Source organism: Myotis daubentonii, chromosome 12, assembly GCF_963259705.1.
Source record: "Myotis daubentonii chromosome 12, mMyoDau2.1, whole genome shotgun sequence".
Classification (NCBI taxonomy): domain Eukaryota; kingdom Metazoa; phylum Chordata; class Mammalia; order Chiroptera; family Vespertilionidae; genus Myotis; species Myotis daubentonii.
The window spans coordinates 15,876,153-15,893,844 of NC_081851.1; the positions used below are offsets into that span (position 1 = coordinate 15,876,153).

General features: G+C 48.1%; 1 protein-coding gene across 1 annotated transcript in view; it reads left to right on the forward strand.

The window, feature by feature from the left end:
• The window catches only part of LOC132213913 (protein Daple-like), a 48,093-nt gene extending 35,342 nt beyond the window's left edge, over positions 1–12,751 (forward strand). The window contains 3 exon segments of the mRNA XM_059660793.1: positions 78–316; positions 11,490–11,684; positions 12,533–12,751. Of these exon segments, the coding sequence (XP_059516776.1) occupies positions 78–316; positions 11,490–11,684; positions 12,533–12,597 (499 nt within the window). The 3' untranslated portion in view covers positions 12,598–12,751.
• The last annotated feature ends 4,941 nt before the right edge of the window (positions 12,752–17,692 follow it).

Here is a 17,692-nt window from a genome sequence, read left to right on the forward strand (position 1 = left end):
AGCTTGAGTAGGGCACCCAGACACCTGCTGGAGGGGCAGCGAGGCTTGGTTGTGTCCTAAAAACCTACTTCTTACAGGAAAAAGCACTGGATTGGAGCCAAAGTCTTAGTCAAACTCATCAAACTAAAGAAAGGGGGATCCAGAGAACGACCAAAGTCAACCCCACAGAGGCCTCCCTGGCCGCTGGGGTCCTCAGACCAGGCCTCGCCCAGTACTTCTCAGCCTCTTCAATCGCAGCTGGAACCCCTCGAGGCCACCCCATGCTGCTCAAAGGTGACAGAAGAGCAAGACACCTGCAGGGGGCCCAGGGGAAAAGGTAGGAAGGGCTTACCTGGCTGCAGGCGGGAAGTGAAGGGGGGAGGATCTCAAGTCTCCCTCAGGGATGGGAGAACCAAGGAGACTGCGTGGTAGGTGTGTACATGCGTGTGTGTGTGTGTGTGTGTGTGTGTGTGTGTGTGTGTGTGTGTGTAGGAGCCTGAAGGGGGCATGCTACACACACCACATCTGTCTCCTTTGGTATGTGAACACCCAAGTAGGAAATATAAACCCCCGTCAGTGTGGCTGCATGTTCTCCCAGAACAATTCAGGTCCTTCAGCATGAGGAGCCTCACAAATCATGGACACTGTGGTAGGGACTCGAATATCCAGAACTACTGATCTCCACACCGTTCCTGCAGAGATAGCTCCACAGCGGATGTTTCCTCCAGGCCACTTCTGTAGGGAGATCCCCGGTGCATTTAACACCTGATGGACAGCTGCAAGGTCTTCAGCGAGGCCTCCTGTGGCTCTGATCTTCCTGTCACTGTGACAAGCGGGTCCAGTTTTCTTCTCTGACTTGATCTGGCCTTGAGTCCTGCCACCACGGTGTGCACTGTACCTCATCATTCAGGGTTGTCATGTGGAATTTCCAGAGCTTTTGAAGTGGATTCCTACTTGCATGTGCTGTATGTATTTCATCGAATCTAAGAGGCTGTCAGACAAGGGTGCTCACATAAGAAGAAGATAAATGGGTTGTGGCAGTGACGATTTTGTCACAGTTGCCACCTGGTCGACAGTGACTGTGAGACAGGCTCGAAGCTGCATCCTGATTTCAGAGATGTTAAGGTTTGGGAGAGGGGGAAAGTGCATCTTACTTGCCTTAAACATGGCTTAGTTTTCAATTTACTTTTAAATATCATGTTCTACATGACTTACCTATAAACCTGCCAAACGTGCACCCTGAGCATTTAAATTTTATGAAGGACACCAGGACTTCCTGAAGACCAACCCAGGCCTGAGACTCATGCCCTTTCAGGGGCAGCTGTGACAGCACCAGGGCCCCTGACAAGCCGCCTCTTGAATGTGACCTGTGCACACGCCTTTCTGGGTGACATTCACCACTTCAGGACCTGGTGTGTCCCTCGAAACTCATAAAACACAATGTGTACATGCATCTATACTAGTGTTTGGGGACTAATGCTTGCATTCCAAGTCTTTACAGGAGGTGAATTAGGTAAAATCCTCACATGCAGGGAAATGATAACAAACTTATTAACATTTATCTAGAGGTATCTGTTGCCTCTGGTTTTCATACAGGATACATATTTTTTTTCACACTCACACCTCCCCTTGTGTTATTGTCTAAGTTGAGTTAATTAATGATAATCAGCCGAATTGACTTAGCAACCCTTTCAGAGAAAAGATGTTTGACTGCCCAGGCTGGTTTTTCTCAGTGGTTAGAGCATCATCTCTCATATCACAGAGTCCAGGGTTCGATTCTGTTCAAGGGCAAGTACCTGGGTTTCAAGCTCAATGCCTGGCCCGGTCAAGGTGTGTGGGTGGCACCCAATCAATGTGTCTCTCTCACAAAGATGTTTTTCTCTCTGACTCTGTGCCTCCCTTCCACTCTCTGAAAAAAATATCCTCAGGTGAGGATTAACAAAACAAAAAAAATAGGAGAAGTAAGATGGCTGTTGACAGGACTGCAGGCTTCTAGATAGTGTGAGAGTGAGAGAACGAAAGGAGAGTGCATGGAGTATCAGTATTTGTGAGTGAGGGACAGCTATACTCCAAGGGACTGTTGGGACTGGCGGACTGGCCGCCCATGATTGGGCAGACTCTACAGCAGCTGAAATCTCTTCTGGAGTGGCCAGCTCTGCTGTAGAGACCAAGCCATCTTGTAGGGGAGATGGCTGTGATTAGAGACGGACTGTGATCAGAACCCCAGTCTTACCTTCAACTGGGGAGATCTCGGATGCTTCCTGGGACTTTAAAACCAAGACTTCCAGGGACCAGTTATCTCAGCTGCGAATCTAGGAATGCCAGAACCCCAACCTCCCCGACCACGGGCACCTGGCAGGTTTTCTCTGAGGGAGACAAATGTGCGAACTCACGGACAAGCCCTGTGCCTTGTCACAGAGCAGAAGGAACAGCTGAATCAAAGAGCACTCACCTGGAACTGGCAAAGTAAACACAGCTGGCATTGCCTGAAGAAAGTCAGTGCAGGAGACAGAGAGCTACATAACCAGAAGCACTGAGAGGAGAGATCATGGGGAGACAAAGAAACAGCCCGCATACAAAAGAAAGGCGGACTAACCAGAAAAGGAAGGAAATGAAATGAAGGCAAGCAGTATGACAGAGAAAGAATTCAGAGAAGTGGTCATAAGGTCACTTAAAAGGATGGAAGACACATTCAACAATATGTGTAGGAACCAAGAAGAAATGAAGAAGAAGCAAGAAGAAATGAAAAAATGACATCGCTGCAATAAAGAACTCAATAGAAAGCATCAACAGTACACTAGAAGAAGCGGAGGGCCACATCAGTGTGCTAGAAGACAAGATAGGAAAAATACCCAAGCAGAGCAGCATCTATACAAGAAACTTAAAAAACAGGATGAGAGCCTAAGGGAACTTTGGGACAACACAAAAAGAAACAACATTCGCGTAATAGGGGTGCCAGGAGAAGAGGAAACTGAACAAGGAATAGAAAATCTGTTTGAAGAAATAATGACAGAAAACTTCCCTGATATCAGTAAGAAAAAGCTCACACAGTCCCAAACAAGATGAACCCCAAAAGATTGATAACAAGACACATTATAATTAAATTGGCAAACACCAACTACAAAGTAAGAATCTTAAAGGCTGCCAGAGAGAGACAGAAAGTTACCTACAAAGGATCTGCCATCAGACTATTGACTAATTTCCCAACAGAAACACATCGGCCAGAAGGGAATGGAATGAAATATACAAAGTCATGCAAAGAAAGGGTCTGAATCCAAGAATACTGTATCCAGCAAGGCTATCAATTAAAATTGAGGGTGAAATCAGGATCTTTACAGACAAAAAAAGGACTAAGGGTGTTTATTACCCCCAAACCAACAATGCAAGAAATGCTAAAGGGTGTGCTATAAAAAGAAGAAATAGGAAGGGAAGAAGGAACACAGGCATAAAGAATAAAAATGGTGACAAACAAGTACCTTTAAATGTGAATGGATCAAATGCCCCAAACAAAAGACATAGGGTAGCTGAGTGGATAAGAAAACATGACCCATATATCTCCTGTCTACAGGAAACTCATCTTAGAACAAAGAACTCACACAGACTGATGGTGAAAGGTTGGAAAAGGTTTTTTCTGACGAATGGAAATGAAAAAAAAAAAAAAGCTGGGGTAGCAATACTTATATCAGACAGATTAGATCTCAAAGTGAAGGCCATAACAAGAGATAAGGAAGGCCACTTCATAATACTGAAGGGAGCAATTCAACAAGAAGATATAACTCTCGTAATCATAGAGGCTCTCAATAGAGGAGCACCCAAATACATAACAAAACTTCTGGAGGATATCAAGGGAGAGATTGACAGGAATACAGTCATAGTAGGGGACTTTAGTACCCCACTAACACCACTGGACAAATCCCCTAAACAAAAAGTCAGCAAAGAAACAGCAATCCTAAATGACTCACTAGATCAGATGGAATTGACATCTTCAGAACATTACACCCCAAAGCCACAGAATATACATTCTTCTCAAGTGCACATGGGTCATTTTCAAAGATAGACCACATATTGGGGCACAGGTAAAGTTTTTTTTCAAATTCAAGAAGATAGAATTCATATCAAGAATCTTCTCAGATCACAATGGCAAAAAAGTAGAAATCAACTCAATAAAAACCATTAAAAAATCAAAACCTGGAGGCTAAATAGAATGCTTTTTAGTAATGATTGGGTTACCAAAGAGATCAAAGAAGAAGTAAAAAGCATCATGGCAACAAATGACACTGAAAACACAACATCCAAAATCTATAGGACACAGTGAAAGCAGTCTTGAGGGGGACGTTCATAGCTTTGCAGGCCTATCTCAAAAAAACAAGAAAAAATGGTAATAAATTATCTAACCCTACAACTCAAAGAATTAGATGGAGAGCAACAAGAAAATCCCAGTGTAAGCAGAAAGAAGCTAATAATAAAGATCAGCATGGAGATAAGTGACATAGAGACCAAAAAAAACAATAATAAAGTTCAACAAAACCAAAAGCTAGTTCTTTGAAAGGATAAACAAGGTTGATGAACCTCTAGCCGGGCTCACCAAGAAGATAAGAGAGCCCAAATAAAATTAGAAATGAAAGAAATGAAGTAACAACCAATCCCACAGAAATACAAATGATTATGAAAAAGTACTTTGAACAACTCTTCCAACAAAGTGGACTACCTAGATGAAATAGACATATTCTTTGAAAAATACAAGCTCCCAAAACTCAATCAAGAAGAATCAAAAAACCTGAATAGGCCAATGACTCCCGAATAAATTGAAGCAGTGAGCAAAAATCTTCCAGCAAACAAAAGCCCTGGTCAAGATGGCTTTACAGGGGTGTTCTACCAAGCACTCAAAGAACTTCAACCTGTCTTCCACAGACTATTTCAAAAAATTCAAGAGGAAGGCACACTTCCAAGCTCTTCCTATGAAGCAAGCATTACCCTAATTCCAAAACCTGATAAAGACACCACAAAAAAGAGAACTACAGGCCAATATCCTTGATGAACATAGATGCAAAAATCCTCAACAAAATTCTAGCAAATCGAATTGAGCATTACATTATAAAGATCATACACCATGACGAAGTTGGATTTATTCCGAGGATGCAAGGATGGTACAATATCCACAAATAAATAAATGTGATACATCACATAAACAAACTGAGAGACAAAAATCACATAATCATATCAATCAATGCAGAAAAAGCATTTGCGAAAATCCAACACCCTTTCTTGATAAAAGCTCTCAGCAAAGTGGGAATAAAGGGACCATACCTCAACATAATAAAAGCCTTAAATGACAAACCTGCAGCCAACATCAAACTCAATGGGCAAAAACTAAACTCATTTCCCCTACAAATGGGAAGAAGACAGTGATGCCCACTCTCACCACTCCTGTTTGAAATAGTACTGGAAGTGCTAGCCATAGTGATCAGACAAGAAAAGGAAATAAAAGGCATCCAATTGGAAAAGAAGAAGTAAAACTGTCCTTATTAGCAGATGACATCTTACTATATATAAAAAACCCCAAAGACTCCATTAAAAAACTACTGGACCTAATAAGTGAAGTTGATAAAGTAGCAGGATATAAAGTTAACACCCAGAAATCTATGGCCTTTTCATACACTAATAATGAACTCACAGAAAGAGAAGCGAAAAAAAAAAAACAAAAAAACAATCCCATTTACCATTTCACAAAAAAAAATAAAAATAAGATACTTAGGAATAAACTTAACTGAGGACATAAAAGACCTGTACTCAGAAAACAACACAACATTGAAAAAAAGAGATAGAGGAAGATATGAACAAATGGAAGAATATACCATGTTCATGGATTGGTAGAATCAACATCATTAAAATGCCCCTACTACCCAAAGCAATCTATAAATTCAATGCAATCACCATTAAAATACCAATGGCACACTTCAGAGATCTAGAACAAACTCTCCAAAAATTCATCTTGAATAAAAAAAGACCCCAAATAGCTGCAGCGATCTTGAGAGAGAACATTGTAGGAGGGATCACAATACCAGATAGCAAGCTATACTACAAATCCACTGTTCTCAAAACTGCCTGGTACTGGCACCAGAACAAACATAAAGACCAGTGGAACAGAACAGAGAACCCAGAAATCAACACAAGCCAGCATGCTCAATTAATGTTTGACAAAGGAGGCAAGAGCATACAATGGAGACAAGAGAATCCCTTCAATAAATGGTGTTGGGAAAACTGGACAGATACTTGCAAAAAAATGAAAATAGACCACCAACTTCCACCATACACAAAAGTAAACTCAAAATGGATAAAGGACTTTAAGATAGGAAACCATAAAAATCATAGAAGAAGCAATAGGCAGCAAAATAGCAGACATTTGTGGTAGCAATATCTTTACCGATACAGCACCTAGGGCAATAGAAACTAAAGAGAAAATAAACAAATGGGACTACATCAAAATAAAAAGCTTCTGCATAGCAAACACACACACACACACACATACACACACACACACACACAAAACTATCAATAGAACAACATGAAAGCCCACTGCATGGGAGAAAGTATTTGCCAATGTTATCACCGATAATGGTTTAATCTCCAACATCTACAGGGAACTCATACAGCATAACAAAAGGAAGATAAACAATCCAATAAAAAGTGGACAAAGTACCTGAATAGACACTTTTCAGAAGGGGACATTCAGAAACCAAGAGACATATGAAAACATGCTCCAAGTCACTAATCATCAGAGAGATGCAAATTCAAACGACAATGAGGTATCATCTTACACCTGTCAGAATGGCTGTCATCAACAGTTCAACAAAGGACAAATGCTGGCGAGGATGTGGAGAAAAAGGAACACTCGTGCACTGCTGGTGGGAATGCAGACTGGTGCAGCCACTGTGGATAACAGTATGGAGTTTCCTCAAAACGTTAAAAAGGGAACTCCCATTTGACCCAGTGATCCCACTTCTAGGAATATATCCCAAGAAACCAAAACCACCAACCAGAAAGGATACATGTACCCCTATGTTCATAGCAGCACAATTTACCATAGCTAAGATTTAGAAACAGCCTAAATTCCCATCAGCAGATGAATGGATTAGAAAACTGTGGTACATCTGCACAATGGAATACTATGCTGCTGTAAAAAAAAAAATAAAAAAATAAAGAGTTCTTACCATTTGCAACAGTGTGGATGGACCTGGAGAGCATTATGCTAAGTGAAATAAGCCAGTCAATGAAAGAAAAATACCACATGATCTCACTCATTTATGGATAATAAAGAGCATTATAAACTGGTGAAAATAGATACAGAGGCAGAGCAGCATGGAACAGACTGTCAAACTACAGCAGGAAGGCTGGGGAGGGTTGGTGGGGGAGGTAAGGGATCAACGGAAGGACTTGTATGCATGCATATAAGCATAAACAATGGACTCAAGATACTGGGGTGTAGGGTAGGCCAGGGGAAGGTCAATGGGGAAGAAAGGAAACATGTAGTACTCTTTGTAATACTTTAAGCCAGTGGTCGGCAAACTGCGGATCTGCGGGCCGCAGCTCACGAGCCACATGTTGCTCTTTGGCCCCTTGGGTGTGGCTCTTACACAAAATACCGGCTCTTTCACAAAATAACCGACTTCTGTGCATGGGCCACAAAGTCTCAATCACACTGTATGTGCATGCCCGCACGTGGTGTTTCGTGGAGGAGGCACACTCAGGGGCTGGAGGGGAAGGGCAGGGAGCTGCATGTGGCTCGAGAGCCTCGGTTTGCCGACCATGGCTTTAAGCAATAAAATAATTTTTTTTTAAAAAAAAAGATAAAGAAACAACTGTTTGGATCCATGAATGAGCAGGTCAGTGGTAGATATTAGTAACGGCAGCCATGTAATGGGGGCTCTTTCTGAGCTCAGCACCCTTTAGCTAGTTTCACACTTTACATCTCTCCTTTAGTTCCAACTGCCATGTGAGGCAGGTACGATTCCTATCCCCTTTCCAGGGCTGGGAAAGTGAGGCTTGACAAGGTTAAGCACTTGCCCAGAGAATAAGGGGTGGTGCTGGCATCTGAACCTGTGCCTGACAGATTACAGAGCCTGAACTCTTAAACACTGTGAGCACTGCCTGCAGTTGAGGCTGCTTTGGTCCCTGAAGGTGCTGACCAAGCCTGGGGCACCAGCATTGCATAGTGCAGTGATGGCGAAACCATGACACGCGAACTCATTTTTTTGGTTGATTTTTCTGTGTTAAATGGCATTTAAATATATAAAATAAATATCAAAAATATAAGTCTTTGTTTTACTATGGTTGCAAATATCAAAAAAATTTCTATATGTGACACGGCCCCAGAGTTAAGTTAGGGTTTTTCAAAATGCTGACAGGCAGAGCCCAAAAGGTTCACCATCACTGGTAGTGGGTTCCTTCTCCTGTGGTGTGAGCTGTGGCCACCAGGTGGTGCTGTGGAGAGAGAAATAATGGTGGACCTGCTATGAACTTGAATCCTAAGTCAGAAATCAGATAAGTCAGTTACGCTCATGTACATGACATGTTCAGGAAGTTAGGCCAATTGTCTGCTCTGATGAGACTCCATAATTTAAAGGTCATGAAGTGTAGGTTTGCAGTAGAAGATGCATAGGGATCTAAATGGGAATAATTCTTGACGTTGACAGTATTTTGGTCTGAAAAAGATGAATTTCAAACTCATCCTTCCATAAGAGGCTGTTTGAGACGCACAAGGACTATTAGTGAGCAGTTCAGGTGGCCTGTCCCATTGCAGCAGCCTGAAGCACACCAGGAAGTGTCCCACGGTGTTCGAAAAGGAGCAGGAATTAGTTGTGTGAGAGCCAAGTTGCCAGGGATCTTGTCACTAGGGTGGAGGACTAAGAAAAACTGGGTCCTAAACCAATAAACATTCTTATTTAATAATTTAACACGTTGAAATTGAAAAATAGTCTAAGGCATTGGCTCCTAGAGCAATATAGAATCCTCCTCACGTGCTAAGTAAAGTCTGGGCACAAGGATGCCACTAAATTAATTAAGTGGGGTCAAAGCATAATGGTTCATCGAGTCCTGATTCTGATTGTGCTGTGGGTATTGTTTCCAACTCTCCTGGGCAGGACAGGACTCTGATTTCCCAAGAACATTTAGCTAACGCAGTCATTTGTTATTCATTTCATTTATTTGCTGTTTTGTTTTGTTTTTCCTTCCTCTCTTGGGTTATCGGGGGATCACAATTTAGCAACTCGGCACATAAAGAGTCGCTTTTGCAGAAGCGGAAGTGAGGACAAGGCCAAGTCTTCATCAGCCCGGCTGGCTTTCTGTAAACGCCTGAGGTTCTGGACCTCCTCTGACATCAAACCTGCTTCTCACTAGCCCCTCCATTTCTCAGACAGTGGGGATTTCAGATCCATCAGTGTCTTCACAATGTACCTGCCTTCATGTCTGAAATTCAAAAAACAAACAGAAAAACAGTAGCTAAAGGCCAGATGACCCATAGTGGACCCCTCCTCCTGACCCAAATTCCAAGCCAAGCTTAAAGTAGCCAACCTGGATTCTGACTTTAAAGGAGACCAGTTGTCTCAGACTCTGGACCTGACTCCAGCGCAGCGCAGTGTTAGGGGAGGTTTGGGGTATCCATGGCCAGGGTGTCTGTGCTAAGTGAGGCCCCGGGCCCAGTGCCGCCCCCTCTCTCGCACCTGCAGGCTTGTAGACCATGCCCCTGTGCAGTGCAGAACTCATCAGCGGTCGCTATGCTTCCGAAACTGCGCACCTCCTGTCAAGTGAGATTTTTCAGACTCATTTTTGGGCCGCTAACTTTAAATCTGCTGCCCTTGTCTCCACCTTCTGAGTCAGAGCACAGAATCTTGGCTTTTGCAGAGCAGTCCATTTTTAGATGTGTTCTGTGTTTTGAAGAATTTACTGCTCCACTCAGCATCTCAAATAATCGGATCGATGTTGCTCAGCCGGGGTTCAGCCCAAAGTGACGTTTTAGGACTGTGCTGAGGTCCTCTGACGTCTTGGATGCTACTGTGAGGACAGCAGTGGACAAACAGGACATCAGCTCAAAGTCACCGTCAGCTGGGAGCGCTGGTCCACAGAAGCCTTTAGCTACTGCATTGTTTTCTGTCTTCAGCCATCCTCATACCATCTCCATGATTTTGCAAAGTCTATTTCACCTGAGTGATACTTACATACTTCCCCTTGAATCGACTTGCAGTTTCCACTTTATTTTAAAAGATTGTTATCCGTACCATAAATGGAAAACCACTATCTCATAAACACAAGGTCACCGTAAAAGTAAACGGGTGATTCTCACACTGCTCCTGTCAGTTGATGTGGAACTGACTTTGTCACATGCATCCCTCTGATTCCTGGGCTGCTGTGTGCTGGTCCCCTGCCTGCCTGCCCAGCATGCTGTTGGAAACGCGCACTCTCTGCCCTGGCTGCTGTCTGGCGCATCCGCCTCCCTGCTGCTCCTCAAGCTGACTTCACGCAGTGGACGCCTGTCAGATTCATCCCACCAGACTTGAATCTTGCTTCTCATCAAGGTTATCTTTCAGAATCCAAATCTCCCCTTGGTTTCAATTGCAAGGCTTGGGTGCTTAAAACTTCCCCGTGAGTCCAGACACTGGGTGGCTGAAGGGCAAGGGCAGCAGGTCCTCGGAGAGTGGAGAGCCCAGAATCCCCACAGTGGGCATGGCTCCGGGACCATAGCCCTCCGGCTGCCTGGAGCAGGACACTGTGCAAAACAGCCTTGTCCTGATGCTCTGAGGAACTCCAACCACAATCGTTTTTCATTTGTATTTGGAGAGCCATCCCCTTTCCTACTACGAGGTAGTCCAAGGTCTTTTAGGTTTGTTTTTGCTCCCAATGTTGCTGTTTTCATTGGGGTTTTATTTAACTTGGACAAGAGTATATGTTCACAGTAGAAAACTCAGAGATTGCAAAACATACGAGGTAAAACTCATTCTTGCAATCAGTCACCATGATAGATGAAAACTTCTTAAACAGATGATTATTAGGGTGGCAGTGAACTTCTTTCTCAAATCAGAAGGGAAGCCCGTTTGCAGGGTGCACATCCCGGACCTTGAGGGCCTGGCCCCAGGTCGGGAGTGGTCCTGAGCAGCCACAGGCCAGGTCTACTCACTAGTGATCAGGGATTGAGGGACACGGCAGGGGGGCCAGTAGTAAATGTGTTGGACTTTTACCAACATTTTTTTGAGCTTCCTGAGCTCACCCTTTATTTCCTCCCGGCTGCTGGGGATTCACACTGTGAGCCATGGTTAGAGCCAGGGCCGGCATCCTGGGGCCTCCAACTCAGGCTGCCGCCAGGGCCCCCCCTTAGACCACAGCCGGTGAGGCACACAGCCCCGCTTTTGTCCCTGGGCTCCCTGGCCCTGCTGCCTCTGCTTTTAGGCCTCAGGTGATCACCCCAACTTGGCATGGGATTTTGCAGCCTCATTTCTCACTGTCCTTCTCTGCCCCAGGCCCTGGGGACCCAATACCAAAGGGAGTGGCCCCACACAGAGGCAGCCTTGACCGCACTCGAGGAGATGCCTCTGCTGACCCAGCCACCAAGCCCCGGCCATCAGAGCTGGGCTCCGGGGCCTGTTCATCCTCAGCCATCACTACAGCTCCTTCCAGCTCCACCTCCACCTCCCGGCACCCAGGCCGCACCCACGGTGAGTCACGGGTTGCTCCAGAACCAAGAGGGATGAGCATCTCGGCCTGAGGTCCTTCCCAAAGACCCCGGCTCACAGGGGCAGGAGGCGCCTCCCAGACTGAGAGGTGATCAGCAGGTGGGTGACGCTGTGGACAGGTTTGGCATCCCACAGACACAGGTTCAGAACTCAGCTCCGCCTACAGCTGTGCGACTTTGGGAGGGTAACTCAGCCATCTGGACGGCTGGGCCTGAGCCCTGGGACCCACACCACTGCTCAGAAATTGGTAGCAACAAGTGGCTCCTGAACAGAGGTGAACCAGAGTTTGGGCTAACTTCAGGCAACATTGGAGGTTTATTCTCCGGGAGGAGACTTGACAGGGTCCCTGCCCTGGAGGCCAGTCCATGGCGAGGAGGGCAGGTGTCCTAGACTGAAAAACAAGGGGATTCAGGGAGGATTGACAGGTTGGATGCCTCCCAGATGCCAGTAGCCTTGCATGCTCGCACCTTACATGGGAAATTATGTTCCTCTTCAAGGCATCTGATTAGCGGGAGACTCTCCCAGCAGGGTAGTCGGGTCATATGTTCCAGGGGGAGCCCATGAGAGGTCAGGGTTCCCGGACACCTGAGGAGCGTCTGCAACACCAGAGACAAACCAATGTGAGAGCAACAGGGTCAGCAGGCATTGGGCAGAGACAAAAGCTTTAAAATGCTCATCATGACAGCAGAGTAAACCACTTTGCACGGTGCAACCAGGGCAGGATGCTATGAAAAGGAGCATCTGGGGATGAGCACTGGGAAATTTAAAATGTGCAACAGATGGGAGAAATACAGGTTAAAACTTAAAAAGACATTCTGCTTATGACCTAGAGATGACAGCATCTGAGGACAGCAGAAGAGCTGGAAATGACCGCCCCGGAGGTGTTAGAAACTGACAAGAAGAGAAGGGGTTATGATTTTTCATCATCTTACCTCCCACTGGACCCTGGGAGCTATGACAAGCATAACTGTAATTTGACAAGCCCAGCAAAGACAGACAGGGCCCCGGCTCTCAACGCTCCCTGGCTCAGCTTCAGGACCTGGCCCCTGGTTTACAAATCAGGAGTACCCCTGGGAGAAGGTGAGGTGAGTGAGCACAGGGCAGGAGGCAGTCCCTCTGTGCTCCTGGACAGACACTGAAACGGCAGCCAGTGACTGTTGGGTGTCAGGGTGCTGTGCCCTGTGCAGCTGGGACGGGCTCGCTCTGTGTTCCTTGTGGCCACTCAGTAGTCGGCCCAGTCTCCCAGGCTCTGCAGAGCGGAAGCCCTGCCTGGGCTCCAGCAGGAGCCGGGAGCACCCCCTCCCCTGGGCCTGCCAGCAGGCTGTGTGGCTCTAGGCCCGGCCCTCCAGGCGAACCCTCTGGCTGCCTCAGCCTGGATCCCCCCTGAGCCAGAGCCCAGGCCTGTTCAGATGCCTGCGGAGCCTGCCCCAGGGCCCCCCATACTGCACGCCCAGCACTGCCCACGGCGATTCCTGGCAGCCCAGTGCTCACGCTCAGGGGGACCTAGAACTGTCTGCAAAATGGAGACCCTGGTGTCCCTTTGGAGGGGACCCAGGGCTGCTGTCAGAGAGCAGCTGGCAGGCCTGAGGCACAGGACATCCTAGTCCTTCTCAGGGAAGAGCAGTGACTGGTGGCCCATGGATTCCTGACGTTGCTGGTGAGGAGATGCTGGTGCAGGCTCATTCTCTAGGGAACCCGCCTCCTCCCTCAGGTGGTGGTTCTTTCCTTTACCTTCCTCCAACACCCCCCACCCCGCCCCCCGCCAGAGAGCCCAGGCCCCTGGGAGGGGATTGCTCTCAGGGCCCTGCTTTGGGTGCAGCTGGCCCTGGAGGTGGAGGTGCTCCCGGGATACTAAGTATCAGCTGCCTTTGCTGCATGGCCCTTAGGCCAGGACACTTCTGTCCTTTGGAGTTCCAGTCATTGCGCAGGCGGAAGAGTGATTTAAAGTTAAGTCAGAGAGAGTCCTGAGTGTGAGGCTGTCCCAGCAGGAGAAATGGGGAGATATAGGACATGCAGGGCACGTACTCCCTAAGGGCAGGGTCCACCCATCCCTACCTCCTCCAGGAGCTGGACACGACCACGACTCAGGGCTGGGCCAGAGTCAGAGGTGGCCGTCTGGCAAAAGGCCCAGGTTCCCTGTGGATGTTCCAGGTCCGCTGACTCACCAGCATTATGTTCTCCACGGGCTAGAATTCAGATGACAGCCCCTGTGAGCAGTCCCTGGAGCTCCATTTCCCCACCACAGGCATTTCGGGGAGTGGGCGGTGCGTGGTGCCCTTCAGCCTGTGTTCTCAGACCTGTTTCCATCAGCAGTGCTTTTCCTTCAAGCTAAGGCCTGTGTGCAAGTCCCACACACAAAGGAGGTGAAAGTGGAGGTGTTATGCTGAAGCGGGAATGGGGACCCGCAGTTCCTCAACACCCGTTCCCTGTCTCCCCGAGGGGCCTAAGCATGCAGCTCCTGCTTCCATCCCTCCGTGATGGGGAGTCACTCTTCTGGAGGCTTGGACTGCCCTTTACTGAAGGAAGGCCTAGTGGCCCAGGCAGACAGCACTGATTGCAGGAAGGTCTCACTTTCCTCACCTGGATTGGAGTTGCCCAGAGCAGCTCCCAGTGGTAAATTTAATCTTAGAAACTGGTGGAAACTCTTGCCATCTCATGGAGGCAGAAGGGAATCCGGGAATGAGACCAGCCTTCTCGACCATTAACAGTCGCTTCGGGTCTTTATAATTTCCAAAGAACAAAATCCTAGGAGGGTGGGGAGCTAACTTTTTAATTAAAACAAAAACTGAGAGCGTTTACATTGGCTTCGGCTTCTGAAGTATCAACAATAAGTGCAGGAGGAGCCCTATCTCCCACCCTCCCATTGCCTAGAAAGCTCCATGGTGCTGGCATGGGCTCCTGCAACTTATGGGCAGAGACAGGCTCTGTGGGGGGCAGTGTGACACTGCGGAGCCCACCCTCTTCACACTGGGTGGAGGGTAACACGACAGGAGGAGTCGGCCACTGTTTTTGGAAGTGTCACCGAGGGGCCAGATTTATGCTGAATCCGCTGAGGAAAGGGATTGTCTTCCTAAGTGTTCTGATTCCTCGAGCTTCTCTCATCAAGAGACAGAGGCAAAGGGGTGGGCAGAGCAGGGCTGGAATGGACGGAGGCTTTGGGAGCCGCTGATCTGTATCACAGTTGCCTTTCAATGACACATCCTTTTCCAAGAGGAAGGTGGGTTTTTTTGTTCAAGTTTTTCCTTCTGAAAGAGGGGGCTCATTCTGCTTCTGTGCTCTTCACGGAAACCAAGTACTTGTTGACTCACCCCCAAACCCCGCTGCTAAGAGGCTTTTTCTGGTGCCTGCTATTTGGGGAGCGTGCCAGGGCTGGGGACCTGGGAGCCATGTGCCCCAGTGAGTCCAGAGCAGACTGCTTGGTGGGGCAGGAAGCAGATCCGATCCTAGTGTGTCCCTGGTTATCAGTGCAGTTCAGCTCAACACCAGCTGTGTGCAGGGACGACGAGCACACAGTCCCTGTCCCCAGCTGTGACTGTGCAGTAGGACCAGTCTGATGATACCGGAGGGGGGGGAGGGGCTGCGCCGTGGGACTGCGTGTGCTGGAGGCGTGGACCAGGAGGGGAGGTCTGCAGGCCTGGAAGGGACCACCTGCCCTGACCGGGAGGTGCCGCCCTCCCTGCCGCAGGTGCTCCCCCTGTGATCCTAGGGAGGCAGGGAGGGCTGCCCTAGGCACGCTTAGGCGGGCACACACCGCAGACAGGAGGGCAGCTGCCCCACACTTGTCACAGGGGAGGTCTGATTCTTTTCCCTTCGGAGCAGATGTCAATTTGAAACAAAAAAGAGGAGCTGAAGGACAGCAAACAGCCATGGAAAGCCAGCACGTTCTTTCCTCCTGAGACCCCAGCACCCGCCCCTCGGACCACCGAGGGGAAGCGGGCCCTGGAGCAGGCACAGGCTACATTGTGCACACGTGGCGCACACACTCTGCCCTGTGCTGCCTCCCGCCCTCACCAGGTGCCACTGTCCTGGTCTAGGCAGGGTGTTTCCATGTGTTCTAGAAAGCTCCATGTGTAGTAAGGGTGGGCTCCACACCCCTCCAACCCTTCGCTTTCCCAGAGCCGCCCCGTTTGGCCTGTACCGGAGTTCTGCGTGAAATTTCCTTTGTTAACAAAATTGTTTGAGCCCAGCCCCAGACCTCACAGACACAGAAACACAGGCTGTCATCCCGTACAGCTCATGCCCACTGTGCACGGGGCCAGGCACTCGGGAGGCAGGACCCCTCCTGGGGCGTCTCCAGAATCCGAGCTGTGCTCCTGGGGGTGCTCCCCTGAGCTGTGACAGAATCGCTCTGTTATGTCCTTGTTGTCAGACTGGAGGGCTTAGTGTGGGCTAGACTGGGTCATTGGCCCTTTCAGTTAAGAATTGTCCTTCCCGAGAGATTCAACAAGATGGCGGCGATATAGGCAGAGGGGTCCCAGGTCGTCTCCTGGAGCAAATGGAGTGAGCAGCTGAAACTAATAACACCCACGCCAGATTGGCGAAACTACTCATCTGGTGAGACGGTTTGCAGCCAGGAAGGGCAGAGCTCCCCTGGAAAGGTAAAAAAACAGGGATCTGGGCAGGAAAGTTTGCCAGACCTCTGAGCCCAGAGGGTTAGAGGGAGACCGCGTGGCAGATAGCAACGTCCCTTGGGACAGGCACAGCCCCTGACTGGGGAAAGGAGATCCGCAGGATTCCTGGCACCGCCGGGGGATTTGAGAGCTGGGTTCTGTGATCACGGAGGACTGAGCCTACAGGGGAGCACCCTGAAGAGCTGACCAGAGCATGCAGTGCCAGTAATAGAAGAGCTTGTAGAAAGTCAGCCTTCCCTGTTTCCGCGGCTGGCGTTTACTTGTTTATTTTCACTGAATCCTGTTCGTAAGACATTCCGGGTACAGACACTCACCTGTGCTGAAGAGAGGGAGAAGGTGCAGACGAGTGCAATCTGGGGAGAGACTGAGGAGAGAGGGGGGGCCGGGAGAGGTGGCAGCGGATTGAGTCCTGAGACACCCCTGGGCCCAGGATCAGGGCAGCCATCCTTTCCAGAGGGTGGGACTCCCCTACCTAGCCCCCAGGCAAGGAGCACAACCACACCCAGATTCCACCCTGAACGAGATCAAGGATTAAAATAATCTGATCAGTCCCTGGGAGTTAACAGGGTCTGGACTATAGAGGGATTTTCAATCCCAGCAACAACACAGAGTGGTGCCTGGTACGTGGTGCCTTGTTGTGTTGTATTTTGTGCCTTTAAATCAATGCAGCAGATCCAAACAACAGCAGCCTCCTGAGCACCACACCCTCTGTCTGAGGAACAGCAGCTGTACCTGAAACCTACCCCCACCAGCCAGAAGAACTACCACAGCTGTGAACAGCACCCACCAGAGGAGCTGCTGCCAACTGAAGAGCAGCTGCTACTGCAACCGCCTGAAGAGCAACCACAGACCAAGGAGTCACTGCCACCCAGGGAGCAGCCACTGAACGACTCAACTTCTAGATATGTCAGTGAGATCAAACATGGGTAGACAAAGAAACCCCCAAAGGAAAAAAAAAGAGGTCTCGCCAGAAAAGCAGCTAAGTGATACAGAGGCATGCAACATGACCGAAAAAGAATTCAGAATAAGGGTCCTAGAGTTCATAAACTGGACGGAGGAAAAAATCAATAACATATGCAAGAAGCTAGAAGAAACAGATGAAAAAATCAACAGCTTAAGTAAGACCCAAGAAGAAATGAAGAGCGATATAGCTGCAATAAAAAACACCATTGAAAGTATCAACAGTAGACTAGGAGAAGCGGAGGACCGAATTAGTGAATTAGAAGACAAGGAAGCAAAACACACCCAAACTGTACTGCAATTGGAGAAAAAAATTAAAAGACAGGAGGAGAGCCTAAGGGAGCTCTGGGACAACATAAAACGAAACAACATACGAATGATAGGTGTGCCAGAACAACA